Source organism: Daktulosphaira vitifoliae, unplaced genomic scaffold (assembly GCF_025091365.1).
Source record: "Daktulosphaira vitifoliae isolate Bord-2020 unplaced genomic scaffold, ASM2509136v1 Scaffold_2, whole genome shotgun sequence".
Lineage (NCBI taxonomy): Eukaryota > Metazoa > Arthropoda > Insecta > Hemiptera > Phylloxeridae > Daktulosphaira > Daktulosphaira vitifoliae.
The window spans coordinates 40,724,388-40,745,976 of NW_026099573.1; the positions used below are offsets into that span (position 1 = coordinate 40,724,388).

The 21,589-nt window shown below is 25.7% G+C and overlaps 3 protein-coding genes across 7 annotated transcripts; 1 reads left to right on the forward strand and 2 right to left on the reverse strand.

Annotated features, from left to right (window-relative positions):
• Nucleotides 1-724: 724 nt before the first annotated feature.
• LOC126897379 (WD repeat and HMG-box DNA-binding protein 1) lies at nucleotides 725-5,833 on the reverse strand. Its single transcript, XM_050670918.1, has 16 exons — nucleotides 5,441-5,833; nucleotides 5,217-5,328; nucleotides 5,004-5,155; nucleotides 4,834-4,942; nucleotides 4,525-4,770; nucleotides 3,838-4,098; nucleotides 3,252-3,497; nucleotides 2,992-3,176; nucleotides 2,648-2,895; nucleotides 2,370-2,584; nucleotides 2,167-2,301; nucleotides 1,957-2,100; nucleotides 1,648-1,883; nucleotides 1,509-1,588; nucleotides 1,030-1,181; nucleotides 725-941 (listed from the first exon to the last, which is right to left on the reverse strand). The coding sequence occupies exons 1-16, from the start codon at nucleotides 5,521-5,523 to the stop codon at nucleotides 801-803; spliced, it is 2,745 nt and encodes a 914-aa protein (XP_050526875.1). The 5' UTR covers nucleotides 5,524-5,833; the 3' UTR covers nucleotides 725-800.
• Nucleotides 5,834-6,101: 268 nt separating this feature from the next.
• LOC126897380 (putative ATP-dependent RNA helicase DDX11-like protein 8) lies at nucleotides 6,102-12,087 on the forward strand. Of its 4 annotated transcripts, none has more exons than XM_050670920.1 (17): nucleotides 6,103-6,457; nucleotides 7,118-7,296; nucleotides 7,379-7,636; nucleotides 7,710-7,916; nucleotides 8,289-8,452; nucleotides 8,783-9,029; nucleotides 9,157-9,309; nucleotides 9,438-9,561; nucleotides 9,705-9,859; nucleotides 9,922-10,051; nucleotides 10,116-10,323; nucleotides 10,395-10,605; nucleotides 10,744-10,893; nucleotides 10,951-11,077; nucleotides 11,145-11,275; nucleotides 11,429-11,647; nucleotides 11,969-12,087. In XM_050670920.1, the coding sequence occupies exons 2-17, from the start codon at nucleotides 7,126-7,128 to the stop codon at nucleotides 12,008-12,010; spliced, it is 2,697 nt and encodes an 898-aa protein (XP_050526877.1). In that variant the 5' UTR covers nucleotides 6,103-6,457; nucleotides 7,118-7,125; the 3' UTR covers nucleotides 12,011-12,087. The 4 variants fall into 4 exon arrangements, with proteins under 4 accessions (XP_050526879.1, XP_050526877.1, XP_050526876.1 ...); XM_050670919.1 differs by having other exon boundaries at nucleotides 6,103-6,439; XM_050670921.1 differs by having other exon boundaries at nucleotides 6,103-6,292.
• A 767-nt stretch (nucleotides 12,088-12,854) lies between these two features.
• On the reverse strand, nucleotides 12,855-21,437 carry LOC126897381 (cyclic nucleotide-gated cation channel beta-3). Of its 2 annotated transcripts, XM_050670924.1 has the most exons (14): nucleotides 21,240-21,437; nucleotides 18,715-18,796; nucleotides 18,303-18,454; nucleotides 17,542-17,648; nucleotides 16,634-16,783; nucleotides 16,303-16,562; nucleotides 15,455-15,553; nucleotides 15,204-15,391; nucleotides 14,973-15,114; nucleotides 14,572-14,731; nucleotides 13,814-13,995; nucleotides 13,588-13,748; nucleotides 13,413-13,514; nucleotides 12,855-13,048 (listed from the first exon to the last, which is right to left on the reverse strand). In XM_050670924.1, exons 3-14 carry the CDS (start codon nucleotides 18,452-18,454, stop codon nucleotides 12,943-12,945), a joined length of 1,809 nt encoding a protein of 602 aa, XP_050526881.1. In that variant the 5' UTR covers nucleotides 18,715-18,796; nucleotides 21,240-21,437; the 3' UTR covers nucleotides 12,855-12,942. The 2 variants fall into 2 exon arrangements, with proteins under 2 accessions (XP_050526881.1, XP_050526880.1); XM_050670923.1 differs by lacking the exon at nucleotides 18,715-18,796 and having other exon boundaries at nucleotides 21,240-21,436.
• Nucleotides 21,438-21,589: the final 152 nt, after the last annotated feature.

Consider the following 21,589-nt stretch of genomic DNA (forward strand, 5'->3'; position numbering starts at 1 on the left):
GACGTGCCGCTACAGAGTAATATTAGGCGGCCGTTAAGGTACGCGCATACTATCTGAAATGATTGATAGGTGTTTGAAGAATTAGGTGTTTGTAAAACATCTAAAAGCTCATTCTTTTGGTCATATCGTTGTTTCGTTTACCCGTATGGCGTCCTCTTAATGCAAATTGCAATAGACACTTCATTCGTCATGTCATAGATAAAGTTTGACTATAAGCTTTAATTTAATAATTGTATAATTCGTTCAATCATTATTTTAGTAAATATCTTTTCCTATTACTGTATTTAAAATTGTAATCAGTAACTTCTTAGGGATTATGGGAAACATCTCATCACTTTTATACTAATGAAAATGCAAACACTTTACAAATAATGTAGTTGTGAGTTTTTCTCGGGCTTGTTCCCTATGTTAAAATAAAATAAAATAAATGAATATTGAGAGGCCCAGTTTCAGCGCCAAAAACTCTATAGGTGAGACATTTAAAGATATACTATTTTAGGAAAGACCTAAAATATACCAAGCATCTTTAAAACAATCATATTTTAAAAATCTATACATTTTAAAGGGGCCCTGGAGTAATTCAATGTCACAAACATTTTTTTTTGTATAATATAATTTATAAATTTATAAATCGATTGACCGAATAATTTTTTTATATTTAACACCTATAATATAGTAAAGTTTGATAGCTAAAAAAAAAAAAAAAATATTTTTACTAATATAATGTATATTTTATTTATAATAAATTAGGTTTATAAAAAAAAACTAAAATTAAATGTATTCAACATACAATGTTGTTGTTAATTTTTCTTAAAAACAAAAGATGATAATTTAGATACTCCTTTAGGTTTTTTTGATTTTATAATTGATGAATCATCAGCACTTGTACTGTCATTTAAATCTGATTTTCTTTTCTTGTTATGAATTATAAATTCATTTTTCTAAAAAGTAAAATGATTTAAATGTAATAAATTAAACCTAGTGAATATCAATTATAGTTTTATATTAGTAGAAATTTAGGTATATTACTGAATCCAATGGTGATACAGTCATAGCAGATATATTTGCTTGGTCATCAGATCTTTTTTGAAAAGGATTGATAGCTCGATCTATATCACTTGACTCATTCATTAAATCATGATTTTTTTTTTTTTTAATAGTTTCTAATATACTTGAAGATTCTGGAATTAATATTTACGATTATCAACAATTATATTTGACAAGTTTTTCACATTATTATTTAAATTTACTGAAAAGGATTTTTTGTTTCCAAAAAATGTAGAAATTTAAAAATCAGGACTTTATTTCTATTGGAAATGATACACAAAATATAAAAATAAGTCAAATATTTATTCATTTGACAAAAAAATTGATTAATAACACTATTAAACTAAGCAAAAAAAAAAAAGTGATTATGCATATTTTTATAAAAGATGTCTAAAAGTAAATAAACATTTAACTAAAACCAATTTGATATATAATATTAATAACTTAAAAGAATAACTCACCAACATTATTGTCATTGCAAGAATCATATTTTTCAGAAAATAAATCTTGGGACTGCTGAGAATTGTAGTTTGTATTAGGTCTATATAATAAAATTTCATATTAAAAAAAAATGTTATTCTAAAAAAAAAAAAATATTACTGCAAAGATGATGTTTGTGTATTATATGATTGAGTTTTTAATAGTCGTTCATTGAAGGGCTCTGGAGCTAAATTTTCAATTTCTGAATTATTTTCTATAATCTTAGTGATTTTTTCACATAAGTTGCTATTCCCAATACGCATTGCATACTTCAAGGCTAAATTCAGGGACTGTTCTGATTTGATTAATTTGCAAAGATCTAATGCTCTCATATTATGACCACTCTTACACGCTAACTATATAATTATTAAAAATAACATCAAACTTCAAATTTAAGACTTAAATAGAAGACTTATGAAAATAACTAACAGCAAAGAGTTTTAAAAACATTGTCATAAATTCTTTACGGTATTGTTGGCCATCATTTTCTGGTAATATTTCTAAAGCTATATGTGATCTCCAATATTTCTCTTCAAATTCACCTTTTTCTTGATTTATATCACATAATGGAATCTACACATTTTGAAAAATATTTATTTATAGCTGATTGCAGTGGGGTTAAAAGTATATTAAACATGCCTGCCATGGTATTTCATTTAAAAATGGATGAGGTGTTGTTGAAGGATAATATGATCCTTTACAAAGAATACACCGTATGTCTTGACGTGCTTCACTTACACCAATAATAAAGTAATGATTTGTAGAATCTTTCCACTAAAGAATAATTCTAATTGTGTAATACAATTAAGAAAACAAATTATTAATAAAGGAATAAATATTACTGAATTATCAACATAACACAATGGAGTCCAATATGATTTTAGCAATATTTGGAGTGTTCCTATTGAATCCAAAATACACAATGAACCATAATCAGAAAAACCAATCCACCTAAGTGTACTTTTTGGTGTTAATGGAACAAATCCGGTATAAACTTCTTCTACTTGATCATCAATCTTATAAACACAGTAACGCAAATTTTGCTCTTCTGGGATAGCTATAAAAGTTAAATTATTATATTTAGATTTTAAACTATGAAAAGAATATTAAATAAAAATACGGGATCCACAATGGTGCACAACTACAAGACGATTTTCAGATCCACTGATAGCTACAATAGAGCCTGGTATTGAAACAATTTCTCTTTGTCCACCAGCTATTGTAAATAATCGAAGAAAGCGGTAAGAGGTAGCAACTGCTATCCATTCTGTAGTTACTGCTAATCCAACAATATCTTCATTCTCAGGTAAATCAACAGACCATTCACGGTTTCCATCCCAGGAATTAAGCAAAATACACACAAGTTTGCTATTTGTCAAAATTATGAATATTTTGATTAACAATTTAAAATTTTAGTCTTAACATTATATTTTGAGGCTACTAACATAATAACCAAAAATATACCTCGGTAAATCATCTTGGGTTTCACATCCCAATACTAATGCATCTTTACTCATTGCAGCTAAAGTATGATTTAAAACATTTTTTATACGAAAAGCATGATGAATAGTGTTATCATGAAAATCAACATCAATAACATTTTCTTCTTCAGTATTGGTTTGACGAGCATAGCCAACGTCATTAAAAATCTAAATTAATTTTGCATTAAATACATGATTAATATATGTCAACATTAATAGTATAAATTAAATTAAACATATTACCATAAATCGTCTTTGTAAATGAATAGGCGTAGAACAGGGTTGAAATGATTTCTGTAAGTTAACGATTGGGGCAACTATTTGTGGAAGATACTTTGATGATAAATTACTATTTTCATTGTCATCTGATTTATAATCATTTAATAATCCAAAACCAGATTCATTTTTTATTTTCTCAAGAGATATAACATTATCTCCTGATTCTTCATCATCCAATAATAAATCAGAATCAAGAACATCATCAGAGGCCTAAGTAATAAGCATTCATAAAACAAAATTTCTGTTTTAAAATATCACTATGATCTTTTTCATATTGTTGTTTATACTGCAACAGTTCATAGCTCAGTTTTTGGGATACTCAAAAAAAAAAAAAAAAATTAAACTATACATATTTAAATAAAAACTGTGTTAATTTATAATATTATTTATTTAGTAAAACTATATGTCTGGCAAAAGATTTGTAGAATAATAAATATTAAAAAAACTTCATAAGTATGATAAAAATCTCATTTTATCAAAATTTGAGATATGCACTACTGAGGTATAAGAGACGATAATATAGTAAATATTAAAATAGATATTAGAGTACCATTTTAATATTTTCATCTAAAATATCATCATCTGAACATGCATTTTCAATTAAACCAAGTTGTCCATGATCATCACAGTAAGCTATTGTATTTGTCCCTTTTTGAGGACACCAAACTAGACTTCTAATAGAATGACGCTCTTTACATTCAGCATGTAATACAACTATTTTGGATGAAATATTCCACACAATTATATAACCTGTGTTTGTTCCAGCAGCTATATATCTTCCACATTTTGACCAACTTATAACTGTGATTTCCTACATAAAAAATTTCAAAATATAACTTAAAATTTATGTAGGTTATAAATCAATGTAATTTAGAATATTATTTGAAAATAATAAAATGTACAAGAAATCATTGGCCTATTGAAAAGGCAAAGAAATTGTTGAAAAACAAATAGTACACAGTACCTTACTATATTATACTGTAGCTTACATAATAAAAATTATACTCTCATTTAATAGTATATACTATGATAAACATATGCATTAAATTTATTACATCTATACTATAAAAAAATCATTGTAAAATGTTATTAAATTTTCAGTTATTATATTCAATGATATTTATATGATAAAATATAACTATAATTATGATGATAATAAAGTTTTGACCAAAAAATATTTAAAAAAAGTGCAATTTTGTTGAATTATTAATAAGTATACAAATATTTATTAATTTACTTGATTAGACAAACGATAGTCATGAACTACAAATAGTTCTCGCCAAACCCCTCTTTGAAAAAATTTTATTTCTTTATCAAAAGGTATAGCTAATAAATTTCCTTCTTTAGGTTCCCAATGAGGAGTACATTTGATTTTTGAATGATGAAAAGCATTACTTTTTAAAAATACATTTGACCATTCTTGTATAACATTTTTAGTTTCTATACTCCATACTTTGACACTTCCGTCACAACATGCTGATGCCTTTGAAAAATTATAACTTTAAAAATTGGCCGATGGCTGGATTAAGTGAAAATTATATATTACTAAAAATTCAGATGCTGGATCTATTTTAACTGATAGAATTGGACTTTTATGACCATTGAAATTTATAACTGCTCTTGTATTTTTATTTACAACTTGAATGACAGAATCACTAAGCAAATATATTTTTAATACAATTGGAAATTTTTTTTATAAAAATATTTAAGAAATACCATCCTCCCGCTGCAATTAATTGACCATCTTTGGATGAATCTAAACAACATACTGGTGCAGTAAACCTAGTTAGAGTATCAATGAGTTCAGCTTCTGGAAAGGTATGAACTTCAAGAGCATGATGGTCATTGCCAACATACAAAAATTCACCCTTAAAAAGATACAATAAATTTTTATTAAAATAATCATTTAACAATTGGTAAAGTAAGTACTTTTTGGTGTATAGTATAAGCTTGGTTACCCACGCACTTTTCTATAGGATCACTATCTTCTATACCGTTCCATATTCTTACATCACCATCTTGGCCACAAGTTATCAAGTATCTAAACAAAAATTATTGATTATCTTAAATGAATCATAATGATAATTGTTAGGCACTAATATAAAATTTCTTTTCAAATTTATGAAAAATATAAATTTAGATAAAAAACTTACTTCCCATCTTCAGAATAACAAACATCAGTATGCCCTTCAACGTGAGCATACCGGGGGAAATTAAGTTGTCTAGTTTCTGCCATTTTAATTTGTGTGATTTGGTATTTGTTTTACGAGTAGACAAACAAGAAAAAAAGAAAAGATTTTTGAAAAGAAAAAATATCTATATATATATATGATATTATAGAAATTTAATATTATAACATTGTATTTATTAAGAAAGAACTTAATAAATTCTTTTAACATTCAACTTTTAAGTTATACTAAAATGATTGTAATTTAATTTTAAAATTGTTAATTATGCATGATAATTTGATGAAGAGAACAATTTAAAAAAAATAGATGGACCTAATAACTTAATGACGGCTTTGATATCTTAATACACATAATGAATTAATATTATTTAAAATTATTACTGATATCATATTTGAGATGTTAAATTTGGAGGGAAATTGTATGTTAATATAGGTTAAGATAATATTTTTATTAATTATTATGCGTGAGCAAATCCATAGATGGCAGTAACTCAATCAAATTTTCAAAATCGCTGAAGACTTTAATCATTTTCTCTTAGTTTGTGGCACGACTATAGATAAGACTTAACTATAATATCTTATAAGTCCTATCTATAGTCGTCATTTGTGGTTGTACTACAGATAAGTTTTATCTTATCTGTGCTATTATTATAATGTTAAGCGAGATGCAAAATTGGCGCCAATATTATTTTCTTAAAAAACAATAAATTATTAATGTAATCAAAAATTACCAATTGTCTCCATAGATAATAATTTATTTGGGTCTCATTAATTGATCGCTGAACATGCATACATATTATATAAAAGTTAAATAACTGTATGATTAATTATTAATAATATATGGTTACTTTTTTATTAGAAATCTATTTCAATGGTATTAGTTCTTTGTTAAAAAATATATCGCTACTTTTTTTTTAAATGTTGAAATTGCATTATATTTTTTAGTTTAAAAATTTTAAACTAGGTATGTGAACATTTAAAAGTAATTACATATTAAATTGTATATTAAATCTACAATTATTTTTTATTTCACTTTAAAAGTAAAAATTACTTGCTTATACTTTAAGTTACTTATTTAAAATTATATTTAAACTGTTACATAAAATTTAAAAAATTTGTTGCATCTTATTTTTAAAATTTTATTTTTTGTATAATTGTATGATTTTTATCTTTGGTCACTACTTCAGTAGTGCTAATATGAATGTTTCAAATAATTTTAATTAAAAAAAATATTTAGATATTATCATTAATTTTATAGCAAAATCATATTGTTTTTTATATTATTTTTAAACAATTATTAGAATTGATTATAAAAATAATGTAAAAAAAATCAAGCTTTATGAAAATAGTAGTTGGTTTATTCTATTTCACTGAAAACTTAAAAAAATAAAAATAAAATGTTAAAAAAAATATAGAATACAATGTAGATAACTAATGCTTAATGTTTTGGGAGCTTGGAGGGCTAAATCCCCAAAATGCAAGGAAATTGAAGTGTGATATAAAAATATTTTAGATGAGGGGGAAGGTTCCTTTAAAGTATATTATTTTTCCAAATATTTTTTCAAACAATTTTGGTCAACATTGTCATCAATTATTATAATTATTTAGATCTCTACACTTCACACAAGTTTTTTTATTTCAGTTGTAATCATGGCAAAACTGGTATACTTTAAAGATATCATTATTGAAGAAAAACTTGATCCTCCATCAGATTTTTCATTTCCATTCAAACCATATAAAATTCAACATGATTTCATGACAAATCTATATAAAGCAATCGAAAATAAAAAGCTTGGTATTTTTGAAAGTCCAACTGGTACTGTAAGTTAACATGATGGATAATATTATGATTTATTATAAATACTATTAATTTAAAATGTCATAATTATCATTAATAATTTAGGGTAAAACTTTGAGTATTATATGTGGTGCTGTACGCTGGTTGTTTGATAATGAACAAAGAGAATTAAGACAACTTAGAAGTACATTATTATCTCTAGAAAAGAAAAAAGAAGATAGTGGTGAAAATGATGATGATGAAGATGATGATTGGATAACTGGACAAGCTAAATTAGCAGAAAAAAATCAGAAAATTTATGAAATTAGCCTGGTACTTAAATCATTAGAAGAATATAACAATAATATAGAAGAATTGAAAGAAGTAAGTTGACCTTTTAAAAAATAATAATTTCATGATTTTATTATAGCACTTAATGTAAAAATTTAAACTATAGAAACAGGAACTAAAAAAAAGTAAAACTAAATATACCGAAAAGAATATTCTAAGTAAGAAAATTGACATAGATAGTGAAAAATATGAAAATGATCAAATTTTAATTGATGAAGATTCTGATTTTTTACTTGAAGAATATGATAAATTTTGTGAATCTGATATTGTAGACGAAGTACCTGATGAAAAATTAGAGTATGAAGGAGTTAAGGTATTTATGTGGGATATCTACAAATTTATGAGCCACAATAATGCATATTTCTATGAATCTTAATAAGCAAATCTAAGAAAAAATTTGAATGAAGTACTGTACAAAATATTTAATACTTGGCAGTGTGATCAAAATTGTTATTCCTTTAATAAGAATTAGAATTTTATATAAGGATAAATGATATTTCTATAGATGTTTATGTTGTCAAAATACTTGCTTTTTAGAACCAAGGTTTTCTTATTTATTAAATATACTTTTAATAAAATATTTTAATGATAATTTAAACTAATAATATTACTAATGAATAGTTAATTATTGTAAATGGTAATGAAAGATAAAGATGTTAAAGAATTAAAAAATATTTTTTTTTAGATTTATTTCTGTAGTCGAACTCATTCACAATTATCTCAGTTTATTACTGAAATGAAAAAGAGTCCATATGGATCTACGCGAGTTGTATCACTAGCATCACGACAAAACTATTGTATAAATAAAACTGTAAAAAAATTAAATAACATTACTTTGATGAATGAACGGTATAAATTTAGAAAAGTTTTAGTTGATTATTAATTGTTTTTTTAATTTTAAAATATTAGCTAGCGCTAACATGAAAATGGTACTAAGTCTCAAAAACTAAATTTTAGAGAAGAAAAAAACCATTTATATAAAATCTGACTTATGGGAAGCATCTTTTTGTTTAACATAATTTTTATTTTATAGAGAAATTTTGATTTATTATTTTAATCAAAATACAAGGATATGTATTGACTACATTTCCACAAAATAAAATTTATTTTATTTTGGACTTTGTACCTTTCCATATCATTGCTTCAATTAATGATATATAAAGTTATTTTGGCATATAGATGTTTGGAAATGGGGAAATCAAAAATTAGTCAAAAATCAACAAAAATATCACCTAATGGCCCTGTACTAAAAAAAAAAAAATCAGAAGCAATTTGCAAATGTCCTTATAATGATAAAGAAAAAATAAAGTCTTTAGCTGAAGAAGTAGTAATAGAAATAAGAGACATGGAACAATTAGTAAATAGAGGAGAGGAATTAACGGTTTGTCCATATTATGCTAGTAGAGAATCTGTTAAATATTCACAGGTAAATAAATAATTTAAATACTTAATTTTTGACATAATTAATTTTATTGATTGTATCATTAATTAATCAGTTTAGGTAACTGAGTAACATGATTACATAATTTTTTTTCTTTGATTTTACTTTTTAGATTATAGTTTTGCCTTATAATACTTTATTCCATAAAAGTACAAGAGAAGCCAGTGGAATAAAATTAGAAGGCAATATATTTATTATCGATGAAGCTCATAATTTATTAGATACAATTGGTCATATTCATAGTTCCCAAATTAATGGCCAACAAGTACAATTTAAAACTTAGTTTATTTATGTTAAAAAAGGCAATTTTATAGTTACAATGTTAAATTTTGTAATTATAAGTTCACCCATGAAGCTTTTTGTGCATTAAAATTAAAAATTTTATAATTTCAGTTGACCCATAGCTACAGTCAGTTAATCCAATACAAGGATAAATATGAGCTAAGATTCAGTGCTAGTAATTTACTTAATTTAAATCAACTAATTTATGTTATTGGAAAATTGATTATTATGCTAGGTAATATATTCTTTATAGAATTTTCATGTCTTAATTTAAATAGATAGTATGCAATATTAACCTTTTGGAGATGAGAGATTTTAAGATACTTATCTTAAAAATATTTGTTGTTATGTATATATTTATGATAATCATATGTTTAGGTGGTACTCCAGGTATTAGTCATGTTGAAGCGAGCCGCAAAGGTGTAGATTCTAAGGTTTATTCATTAGAAGATTTTGTTCATCAAGCAGAAATTGATCACTTAAATATGTTTGTTTTAGTTGATTTTTTTAAAAAAAGCAAAATAGGTCAAAAAGTAATAATTTTTTGTTATTAAATTAATTATTTAAGTAAAATCTATTATGTCTTAACATATAGATTAGAGGCTTTTCTGAAAAATATATGCCATCAGTAAATTTACAAGAAAAAAAACCAAAATTAAGCAATTTACAAGCTTTCTTAAAAGATATAGAATCTAAAAAAAATAATAAAGGAAAACCTAAAGAAGGTTTGTTTAATTAAAATTTAATTTTTTATTTTGCCAAATAATGTTCAATTTAACCATTATCTAGATGAAAACGAGCAAAATGAATCAAAGCCATTAGAATTGATAAGTAATAACCCTCTTACACCAGTTATGACATTTATTGAGTCATTAACTAATCACTGTGAAGATGGTCGTATTGTCTGTTCAAGGCAAGCATTTGTTGGTAAAGGATCTTTAAAATTTTTACTTTTGAATCCAGCTGTTCATTTTAAAGAAATTGTTGAAAAAGCTAGGTATGTAATAATAGATGATGTTTTAAGTGTTGGGTATTTCAAAAAAAAATTTTTTGTTAATATAATATTAGATCAGTAATTGTTTCGGGTGGTACAATGGAACCTATTTCTGAATTCAAAGATCAACTTTTTAATTTTAAAAATGATGATTGTGATAGAATACTACAGTTTAATTGTGGTCATGTGGTACCTTCTGATCATATTTTACCATTAATTGTATGCTCAGGACCATCTGGAAAATTATTGGATTTCTCTTACCAAGAAAGATCTAGTGCTAAAATAGTATGTTACTTATTTAAACATTAAAAAAAATTTTATATTTATATCTAAATGTGTTTATTAGTATTTTATTTAATCAATTGGTTTAAACTTGCTCTATATTATATTAATGTAATTTTAAGTTCTTCTTTACTTTTGCAGTTAAATGAAATAGGCTCTGTACTTGAGAATGTCTGTCGAACAGTACCTGCTGGCATTGTTTGTTTTTTTCCTTCATATGACTATGAGAAATTAGTTTATCAACATTTAGAGAAAAATAAAATCATAAATAGAATTTCAGAGAAAAAAAAAGTAAGTTTATAAAATATTTTTATACAAACATATTTTAGTAAAAAACATCATTTTTAGGTATTCAGAGAACCAAAATCAACTAATCAGGTTGACGATGTATTAAAAAATTATTCACTATCTATAAAAAAAGCAATGTCATCTTCCGATTCTAAATTAACTGGGGCATTATTATTTAGTGTTATAGGTTTGATTCTGTTTCAGCTTAATTAAATCATAAGATCTGTTGTAATAATGGGAATTTTTAACTTTAGGTGGTAAATTGAGTGAAGGTCTGAATTTCAGTGATGATTTAGGTAGATGTGTTATTGTTGTTGGTCTTCCATATCCTAATATCAAATCAGCTGAATTACAAGAAAAAATGAATTATTTAGATACTCATATGGTAAAATAATTTTCATTTTATGTTTAAAATTAAAAATTCAGTGTATAAATTAAAAGCCTCTGTTAAAATTAATGTTTTGATTAAAATTTCTCTTTTATGAAATTTTTTTTTAAAAGATCATTTATTAATTTAATAAAAAAAATGGCTTTTTAGAGTAAAGGAAGTGGTCAACAGTATTATGAAAATCTTTGTATGAAAGCTGTTAATCAATCAATTGGTCGCTCTGTGCGTCATCAACAAGATTATGCTGCCGTTTTACTTTTAGATCATCGCTATAAAAAAGAAAATGTTTGTAATGCACTTCCTAAATGGCTTCAATCTTCTTTACAGATACACACTACTTTTGGAGCTGCTTTCTCTCAGTTAAATAAGGTAATAGTCGTATTCTTCAAAAAAGTTTATCTTCACATAGTCATTAGGTAGAAAGATAGTGATAGGTAGAGTAAGTAGTTTCTTTCTTAAAAACAAACTCTTGGTTGTATATAAACAAATATTATAAAAAAAACTTGCCACCAGAGACTTTTCCTAGTTAAGTCAAAGTGAGAAGCGTTGTCAGAAATATTTTTTAGTTTTCTTCAAATTCCATTGAAAAGTAAAATTTTTAGTAAATAAACTTGCATAATTTTTTGGGGAAACTTCCTTATGTACTATACTGTATTTTGTTTAATTCAATTAAAACTTGATGTTTTTCAGTTTTTTGCAGAAAAAAAAAAGGTGAAGGAGAGAAAAACTTGATTTTTTTATTTTATTTATTTATTTACATTTACATGTGTATAATTCCATATTTTAAAATATAAATTGTTTTAGAAATAGTGTTGTAATAGTTTTTATTTTTATTGTTACATTTTGTATTTTTATACTAATATTTCAATGAATTTAAAAATTTATGTTTTTATACTAAAATATTCAATAAACTAATGAATAATAAAAAACTTAGTGCTCATTAGTGGTGTAAAAAGTTGTAATCTTTCAATTCAAATCAAACTTTTAAAAAATCTACTAAATTTAATTGATTTAATTTAATTTAGAATTTATATTTTATCAACTATAACCAATTAATAAGCTATAATAACAGAGAACTTATTTCAAATTCTGTTTATTGTGTACATACACATTGTGTAAATTTAAGGTGGCCGTTATCCACCTAAGTATGAATGTTATCAAATGAAAATAATGTTTGAAATTTGTACATCGGTGAGCTTTGTGTGCTGGACTAAGGGTCACTATGATGCCAACTGCCGTTGCTGCAATACAATTAATTCAACGCGGTATAGTTGCGTGTCGTCCTGGCTCCTGATGAGCCACTTGACATTTCAAAACGTCTAGACGATGATCCCAACAATAATTATCGTTGTTGAACTTTGTTATTTGTTAAAAACGACGGCCTAGAATATTAATTATGTTAACTTTGCATGATGCCTCATGAATTTCTGGTACGAAAGTCTCCTAAAGTAGAGGAGGCGTAATTTAGAATTATACTAAAAGTATTCGCTGGGAGAAGATGATTGATTAGTTTCGTCATAGTAAAAATATTAAGTGTTTAACATACAATTTGAAGGGGTTAAATTAATAAAAACAATTGTCAGGCACACAGAACCATTCACGTTTATTAGAAAAATAATATTTAATATTTTCATAACAGTTATAAGTAATAAAAAATTCTATTTCTAAATTACTTTCATCAAATTCTCCGCGCTATTTCCACGTATGTTATCCAACAGATCATTGGGTACTATTCGGTGTTCCCGAGCAGCATTCTGTTGAATCAATTCTCTAAATTATTAAAATAAAAAAAAAGTGTCATTGGTCATATTATGTAATAATATATAACCATATAATTATTATTAATAATATGTAACATATAATATACTCTGAGAACATTTTTTTAGAATTATTAGAATTTTACAAAGTTCAATCTTCTCTAATATCTTCATGTTACGTTTTGGGTCGCTATTTTAGACTTTAAAACGGGCTTCAATTTTTTATTATTTTATAAAAAAAACTTATAAAAACGTGATCCTGCAATAACTGTTATGAAGGAGTAGATAAATATATTTTACTCGTAAAATTATTTATGAAGCTGTTCTGTATGAGCATGTACGTAATTTTCTTTTTGCAGAAATATTATTTTACTTGCCTTGCTTTTTGTTTTAAGATTGCCTGAGCATTTGGATAAAACTTTATGGCCTCATTTAAGTCTTCTTTACTCAACACAAAAATATTTGAGAACCCATGAGATCTAAAAAGTATTTTTGTTCTTATTGAATTATTACATTTTCTTAAGATAATGTCCGATTTTTCTTTTATTTTACCTGACGTCCGCAGTCCTGCGGTTAGTTCCACAAAGGCTTAAAAGACTAATTTCTCCAAAAACTGAACCTTCTGTGAGTGTAGCCAAAACTTCATCGTTATCACCTCCAACCACTTGTACTTGTCCGGTCTTCACTATATACATTTCTTTGCCTACTTCACCCTACAACGTTATAAATGTTTTTTGTCATTGTCTAACAATTCAAAATATCATGTATTTTTTCTAACCTTGCGGCAAATGTAATCTCCCGGTAGGTACAGAATCGGTCTGAGCTTCAGTACCAGTTCGCGCAACAATGCCTGGTCGCAATCTTTGAATAGTTGCACTTTGTTTAGCGTTTTCATGTGCACGTTAATAGCTACGTCAGTTTTCATTTTATGTGGTAACGAGTCCAAAATTCGGTTTTCATCTACAAGACAAATAAATTTATGGAAATTATCGAATACATTCTCAATAAAGCATTTATTCTCTTAATTGAAGCTTAAAATATTTATGGCTGTGTTTACAAATAAGAAGTGAATTATTTACTGTCGACCACTAAATTTTTCTTAAAATAATAATATTAAAAATGTACATACTTTGACTTATACTTTGATTTATAAGTAGTTAAATACTCTTTTGGTTAGTTTCTTATTCATTATAAGGACACCAACTCTATTTTTTAAATTGCAACATATATATTGAAAATGATCCAACTAAGAAAATGATTGGTCAATAACAACTTTTGTACCGGTATTTCAGGAATTATTAACATTTATAATAATATATAATATATATTTAAAAATTAAAGTTGGTACCCTTTAGGGTGATAAGGGTAAAAAAATATTTAACCGCCCAAAAATGAGAAATAAATACTATTCAAGGCAAAAAAAATATCTCTAAATTAATATTATTTCAGAAGTAATCAACGATAAATTAATCAATCTGTGTAAAATAATTGATGAGTATAAAATAAAGAAATGTTTAGAACAAAAGTATATTTCACCCAGAGTTCTTTGTTGTTCCCAAGTAAAAGAAAACCATTGTTCTACACGTTCTCGTATACGAGGTGGTATGTTCAGCTTTCTTAAATACTCTAAAGTTTCATCTTGGAGTTTTCTGTATTCAGTTTGAGATCTCGTTGCTGTAGCAATTATATCCCTAATCTGTAAAAAATTAACTACATGTGAACCTCGTCAAATAATACGGTCAATTTTATATTATGAGAAAGATTAAGAGATCTATTTTAATTATCCTTTAAAAAGATAGAATTTAGAATAAAAAATTCTTACACATTAAAAAATTTTGAAAAAATTCCTATTAAATAGGTATGTTTTAAGTAGAAAAGTTCTCAATATGTGTTTTAGTTTTAAATAGAGTCTAAATTAAAATTTAGTTGTGACAAACCTGTCCGATTAGTATGGCAAATACGAAAACACCCATTAGCCAACTGGCAGTCATGAACAAATATTCGGCTTCGTTTTCCGGGTGAGGATTTTTGCCGATGGACGTGGCCGTTTTGGTGGCAAAAAAGAAACACCTGATATACCTAATGAATTTTAAATAAAAACATTTAGTTTATTTTCCTTAAGTTCAAAATCTATTAATGTTTTGACAATATAATTTATGTATATTTACGCGTTACCCTGCCCATTGAATACCCAACTATTTGATGCCAGTCCTTCGGTGACGGATACATAATAATATGCGCAAGCGTTAAGATGAACCAAGTAGACCATATAAGTTAACGTTCTGGTCACTCGAACAACATAAGGAGAAGATAAAACGCTGTCAAAGTGATCGAAAAACTCCCAAAACGTTTGAATCTATCAAATAAAAAAAAAAAAATTAAGAGATGTTTAGGTGTGAAGCATTAATTTTTTATAAACCTTAACAATCCTGTTCAAACGCATTAACGGTAACATATCAGAACTAAGCCATGGCGTCAGACAAGATACGTCTGTTGGTATAAGAGAAAGGATGTCCAACTAAAACAATAATATTATTTATCCCAGTTAATTTATTTTCAATTTCAGCAAAAGATATTTTTTTAAAAATGTATTTAATATTAATATTTTTTAAATTGTTTAATTGTCTAACTATGTGAAAAATGAAATATTGCTTGTTTTATTTTTTTTATCGTAAAACTTTTATCATAAATCGTGTCATTTTAAATAAAAGTACACCATCTTTTTGAATTTTGATTAGGATTTTATTTTAATTGCATTTATACACGGAGTTTCTCATATCTAATTGACAACTAAAGTGTGGAACGTAGGTGGAGTACACAAAATTCAGTAAATGCTTGTAATTCAATGAGTACTTGCCTAAAATTGTTATTGATCCATCAAATTTGTTTGTAAGAATGTAAAAAAATGGCAATTTGGAATTTTTGAAAAAAATTAAATTTTATTTTTTCTTAATTTAGATAAATAATAAAAAATATACATAAAACATAGTCTCTAAGAGGCAATGAATATTAAAAAAAAATCATTGTAATGATAGTTGGATCAAAAGTTATCAAAAAACGTCAGTTAAATTTGAGACTCTGCGCATGTAATTATTTCGATTTACTATGTTAAAGTTTTGGGGTTATTTTTTATGAAATAGTTTTCGGATTTAAATTATTTTTGTTAATTTATGGACAAAAAATATCCATTGCTATAAATGAATCACTAATAACCATCGATTGTATAAATCTCTAAAATAACGTAAAATTAAATTTATTCAATTTTACTTTTGATTGGAGTTTATCCAAGTAGTTGGCTTCGATCAGTTTCAAATCTCGGACCCAAAAGCCATCTTTCAAATACATTACTCTGGGCTTTATGAAAAACGTATCCAGTAAGTTTATCACATCAGAACAATAATCTAACATCATCCAGTTCCATAAGTTTTTTTGGGTTTGATAAGGAAAAGTGATGCGTAATGGTATGACCCAACAGTTGTATAAATATGACATCGTCACCAAACTAAGCCAGGTGATATAACAAAAACCTTTAAATGATCATGAAGGTTATCATGTAAGAACTTGTAAAATTTTACACATTTTTACTTGAGCAACTTACTCTGAGGTTCGATTATAAAGTCAAGACATTTGAAGCAAGCTAGAAAGAACCACGACCGTTTTTTTAATGAGTTATTCGACTGCAGTTCGGCTGGCATTTCCGTCGTTAGAAATCGAGAATGTGCCGAGAGGGGATGCAAGCTATCTATATCTGTTAGAATGTATACAGAGTGATTGTTTTATAATGGACCACTTGTTTAATGGAAATTAAAATTATTATTGATATATATATATATATATATATATATTTATTTTCTTTTAGTAACTTATCAATTTATCAATTTTTCAATCATGAAGTAATTTTTATATTCATTTCTTCTACCTTATAAGAGTGTAAACTTTTTGTTTTCAAATGACATCATGCATAATTAACTAGTTTATTTATTAGATATTGATCTAATTGAAAAAATGATTGGTCATAACAATTTTTGAAACAGAATTTCAGAAATTATTAAGTTATTAGAAAAATCAAGTCATTTTTCTTGAATTTTTTTTGAATTATTTATTATATAATAAATAATTCAAATTTTCAAATATTATAATAATATTAGAAATTTTTCTAGATATTTTTCGGCCTCACTCCTCTTTTCGCTAAATATAAAATGTTAATAACTGTTGAAATTTCACTTTGTCTATTAGACCATAATCTAATAAATAAACTAGTTTAATATGAATGTTGCCATTTGAAAAAATAAAGTTGACACCCTTATAAGGGATAATTATAAACAAATATTTCATGATTAATAAATTTAAAAAAATATATTATTAAAAGAAACAAAAAAAAAAATCGTCAATATTATTTTTGATTAATTAAGTGATTCATGATAAAAGAATTATTTTGTAAGATGGCGGTTCAAATAAGTTTTTTAAAAAAGGGAAAGATCATTATTTAAATTAATAACCACTTACCAGTAAAACTCATACTCGATGATGACGGCAATGCGTAACTTTCCGGATTGTTTCTATCTCGAAGTATTTGTTCGCTTAGTCTGTCCATTAACTTGGCAACGTTGAAACTATAATATTAAATAGTAATGTTATAACTATTTCTAAAAAAATGATTAAAATTGAGGATATTATTTAGAAAAGGTAGTTGCACAAAGAAAGCGTATTTTTAAAAGCGAACAATTTAGAAAGTCAATGTTAAATAGCTATTAGATTTTTTAATAGACTTGCAATTTTTGCTCTATAATTTTGTAAATGATAAAATACTTTTTAAATTTTAAGTAGGAAATATATAACTATACATTTGTTTTTGTTTTGTTTTATTAAGAAAAATTACAACCTATACACAGTTTTAAAATAAGTAATTATTATAAACATTTTATTTAAAAATTACACACATAACATAATTGGGGAAACACCTAGTGGTGTCACCTAACATCTTAATTTATTGAGTTTGTTTTTTTTTTCAAGTTTTCTGAGTATGATAGTGTTTTAATCTTCTGGAAGGGCTTTAGGATAAGGTTAGTGAAGGGAGTTGTTTTACTAGTGGGTTGGCATAGTATTTTAATTTGCAGTGAAAAAAGAGATAAAGAGATTTAGCTAGTTGAGTGACTGTAGGAATTCAAAGGTCTTTGTGGATGGTCTTGTTCGTGATAAACCATGTAATAGAATTTTATTTATTGAGCGACAAAATGGTAATAAAAAAGCCTTGATGAAATAATTACATTTTGCCTTCGACTGGCGAGACTGGCGTCGTAAAAGTAGAGTACCCTTCATTTGAACCGGAAGAACTATCGTCATTAGTATTACCCATGTTATCTGATAACCAGGGTTCGTCTGAAGTGAACAAATTGTACTGTGGTGGAATTTTATCCATCTAAAAAATCATTAGAACAGTATAGTCTAAATTATATGATACAATATACACTTTTTTTTTAATCAAATAGAATTTTACTTATAAAATCAAGAATTTATATTCTTAATTTGCATTTATATACACAATATAGCTTAATTAAAAATAAAACCAAATCAAATGTAATTGTTGTGAAATAATGTAAAATCTGAATGTGTTAAAACTTTCATGGATAGTTGTATTATTTAGAATTATTTACAAATATATTTATGTATATCTACAACCTTCGACGTGTAACTATCGCTCAGAAGATGAATTCTGCGATAAGTTCGAAACGTTAGCACAACTCAGAAGGTATGAATATATCTGTAAATATTTAAAATAAAATAAAGTCTGTATAAAGAGAATTTTTCAAAAATTGTTTAAAAATAATTTCTGAAATAATTGTTTTTGTTATATTATTGCTAATTTGAGTGCACGGAACACTTTTAATAGTGAGTTATAATTTGATATGACGATTTGAATAACGTGATTTATAATAATAAATTATAATATTAAAATATGTTTTGTCAAGAGAAAAAAATCAATTAGACCTACCATAATTTTTTATCAAATAGTGCTTTAAAAGATTAAATATTTATTAAAGGTAAAATATATTACATTTTTAGAGGGTATAGTTTCATTGAAAAGATAATTCTCAATTATACTAAAAGTATAGTGAAATCGAATGTATTAGTTATCATGAGGTTATCAATTGTAAACATTCTATAGGACATTAACTTAATAACTGAATATCAACCGGCGTCAATAACATAACAAAGAAAATCTGAGTGAATAAAATAAAATTGGGCCACCAGAATTACTCAACTCAATGGTTTTGAATGCAAGTCTAATTAAATCAACTATGCTAACATAATGCATTAAATTAATATTTTCTATTGCACTTAGCTATTGTGTACAAACAACACAATCGATATTAAATATATATACCTTGGGGATTAGCAATTCTAAAAGTTTGGATGTCATAACCAGGGATAATTTCTAAAGGTTTAATCTAAGGAACAAAAAAATCTCATGTACTGCAAAGGGCTCCGTTAGTCCTACAGTAAGAAAATAATAATGCTATTTTTTTTCTTCGTTTAAGTTAATGGGACAAAAATGTATAATTATAACAATTTGTCAGAAAAATTAAATTACAATGAAGAAAATTATGTCATAGAAAAATTTGCGACTGAATGAATGGTGACGGATCTTGGATTGCTTGGAGCAGTTATGTGTATCGTTGAATAGTTTTAAAAGGAACCTTACAGACATAATGAAAGTGATATTGAAGGAACAAAAGAAAGTATATTTTTGGCTTATTGTTTGACTATTACTTTATTTGTTTAAATGTGAAACAAACGTGGACATATAGCCCATGTGGCAGTTTACAATATGAAGTGTTAACCGATGATAATAGACGTGGCAGTTGTTGGTGCAACAGCAGTGGTTTAGGGTTATGCAAAAGTAGCTGGGACACCCGGGCTGAGGTATCTAATAGCTCAATAGGTTATTGTATGGAAGATGTGTAGTTCAATGAAAAGATGATCATGGACAAGTATCACTGTAGGGCCTAGTCGTCATTGCAGGTAGAGAAAAATGACGACAATGAAAAAAGTAACAAGAAACTCTCACACTGCGCAACCTAAATCACTACTGGATTGCAGTGCATAAAACAAAACTCATAAATCATTGTATAATCGACAAGTTGCAGTAATTAAAATTAGGTGTATTTTGTGAAAATCACTTAAATATGATTATTTTGACAGGGGTTAAAAAATGAATCTCACATGAAGAGATAATTGAAAATTATTTTTTTATGTAAGAAGATATATGTTATACAATAACTGTTTCCGTCGTATTTTAACGCATTGATGACGAAAATTTATATAAATTAATACTATTGTTATAACTAGAAATTGTAATGAGTAGTACAGAGTTATAAAAGTGGTATACTAAAAGTAAAATGACATTATCTGTACAATACAAATAATTAATGACTACAGTTCATGATAATATTTTTTTAGTACTTTATATTATTGGTACTTAAAAAAAAAAATTAAGAAGTTAAGAAAATCTAGCTGTTTTGTTTTTTACAAATTTGTTCATGAGATGTATGATTAATCAATATTTTCAAACTTTTTTTGTGACAATGACCTAATTATTTATGAATAAATAAATAAAAATAATTAATATTGTATATTTTAATTTATATATTTTTATTTATATATAATACGTATTATAATTATTCATTTGAAAAATAATCATATAAATCTAACAAATTTTTTGCTCAAACAAAAGTCTTCACATAAAATTTGTTTATTGATTAAATAATTTTGATTAGTTGTTATCAGCAACTGATTTGGTGAATATATTGTAAATGAGGGAAATGTGATACTTAAATATGACAAATTTTCTACATTTATAAATTGTTGTGATATTTTTTTGTGATTAATTATGAATTATTAATTATATTGTGATTTAACAAAGCTAAGTTTGACAACATCAAATTAGTAAAAAATCTTAATAATATTTAATTTAACAATATCAGGTTTCAAATTATGTAAAATAATACATCTCATTAAACACACATATAAATTAGAATTGGAAAATATTAAACTATAAAAAAAAATAAAATAAAATGAAAAATACTTAGTAAAAGTTGTTATTTTTTAAATTTATTGTTTATATGATTGGATGTGTTGATATTAGGTGATGTTTTAACATTTTTGATGTATATATTTGTTTTAAAATACATAAGAATACTTACTGTTTTGAAATTGGTATGAGTTGATTTAATAGTATTTATTTTGAATCAGTTCTGTTTCTTACTATTGATTTAAACATTTTCCGGTCATGCGACATGATTTTAGGAAAAATAAAAATTTTGGTCCAAATACAAACAATGTGAATCATGTAAGGGAGATGGGAAAATACAACACGGTGATAGAGGTCTTGTCCTTCCGCCCTTCTCGACGGATCGATAAAGTATGCCCACAATTACTCGCAACTTTCCTCACCTATGTGAGAACCTCCATCGAGAAAAATCAAAACTATCTTTTAATTTAAACATTTTTTCAAATACAGATTTTTTTTTCGTTTGTTATTATTCATTAGCTT

What these genes read in the sequence shown, in the direction of transcription:
- LOC126897381 (XM_050670924.1), bottom strand. Translation starts at nt 18,454, where the DNA reads ATGGATAAAATTCCACCACAGTACAATTTGTTCACTTCAGACGAACCC. An exon ending in TTCAATGGGCAGGGTAACGC is followed by an intron (nt 15,115 to 15,203) that starts GTAAATATACAT and finishes AAAATTCATTAG; the next exon opens with GTATATCAGGTGTTTCTTTT. An exon ending in GGAACAACAAAGAACTCTGG is followed by an intron (nt 13,996 to 14,571) that starts GTGAAATATACT and finishes TTTGTCTTGTAG; the next exon opens with ATGAAAACCGAATTTTGGAC.
- LOC126897380 (XM_050670920.1), top strand. Translation starts at nt 7,126, where the DNA reads ATGGCAAAACTGGTATACTTTAAAGATATCATTATTGAAGAAAAACTT. An exon ending in ATATAGAAGAATTGAAAGAA is followed by an intron (nt 7,637 to 7,709) that starts GTAAGTTGACCT and finishes TTTAAACTATAG; the next exon opens with AAACAGGAACTAAAAAAAAG. An exon ending in AAAGCAAAATAGGTCAAAAA is followed by an intron (nt 9,860 to 9,921) that starts GTAATAATTTTT and finishes CTTAACATATAG; the next exon opens with ATTAGAGGCTTTTCTGAAAA.
- LOC126897379 (XM_050670918.1), bottom strand. Translation starts at nt 5,523, where the DNA reads ATGGCAGAAACTAGACAACTTAATTTCCCCCGGTATGCTCACGTTGAA. An exon ending in TGTGCACCATTGTGGATCCC is followed by an intron (nt 2,585 to 2,647) that starts GTATTTTTATTT and finishes TAACTTTTATAG; the next exon opens with CTATCCCAGAAGAGCAAAAT. An exon ending in TGTGTTATGTTGATAATTCA is followed by an intron (nt 2,302 to 2,369) that starts GTAATATTTATT and finishes ATTATTCTTTAG; the next exon opens with TGGAAAGATTCTACAAATCA.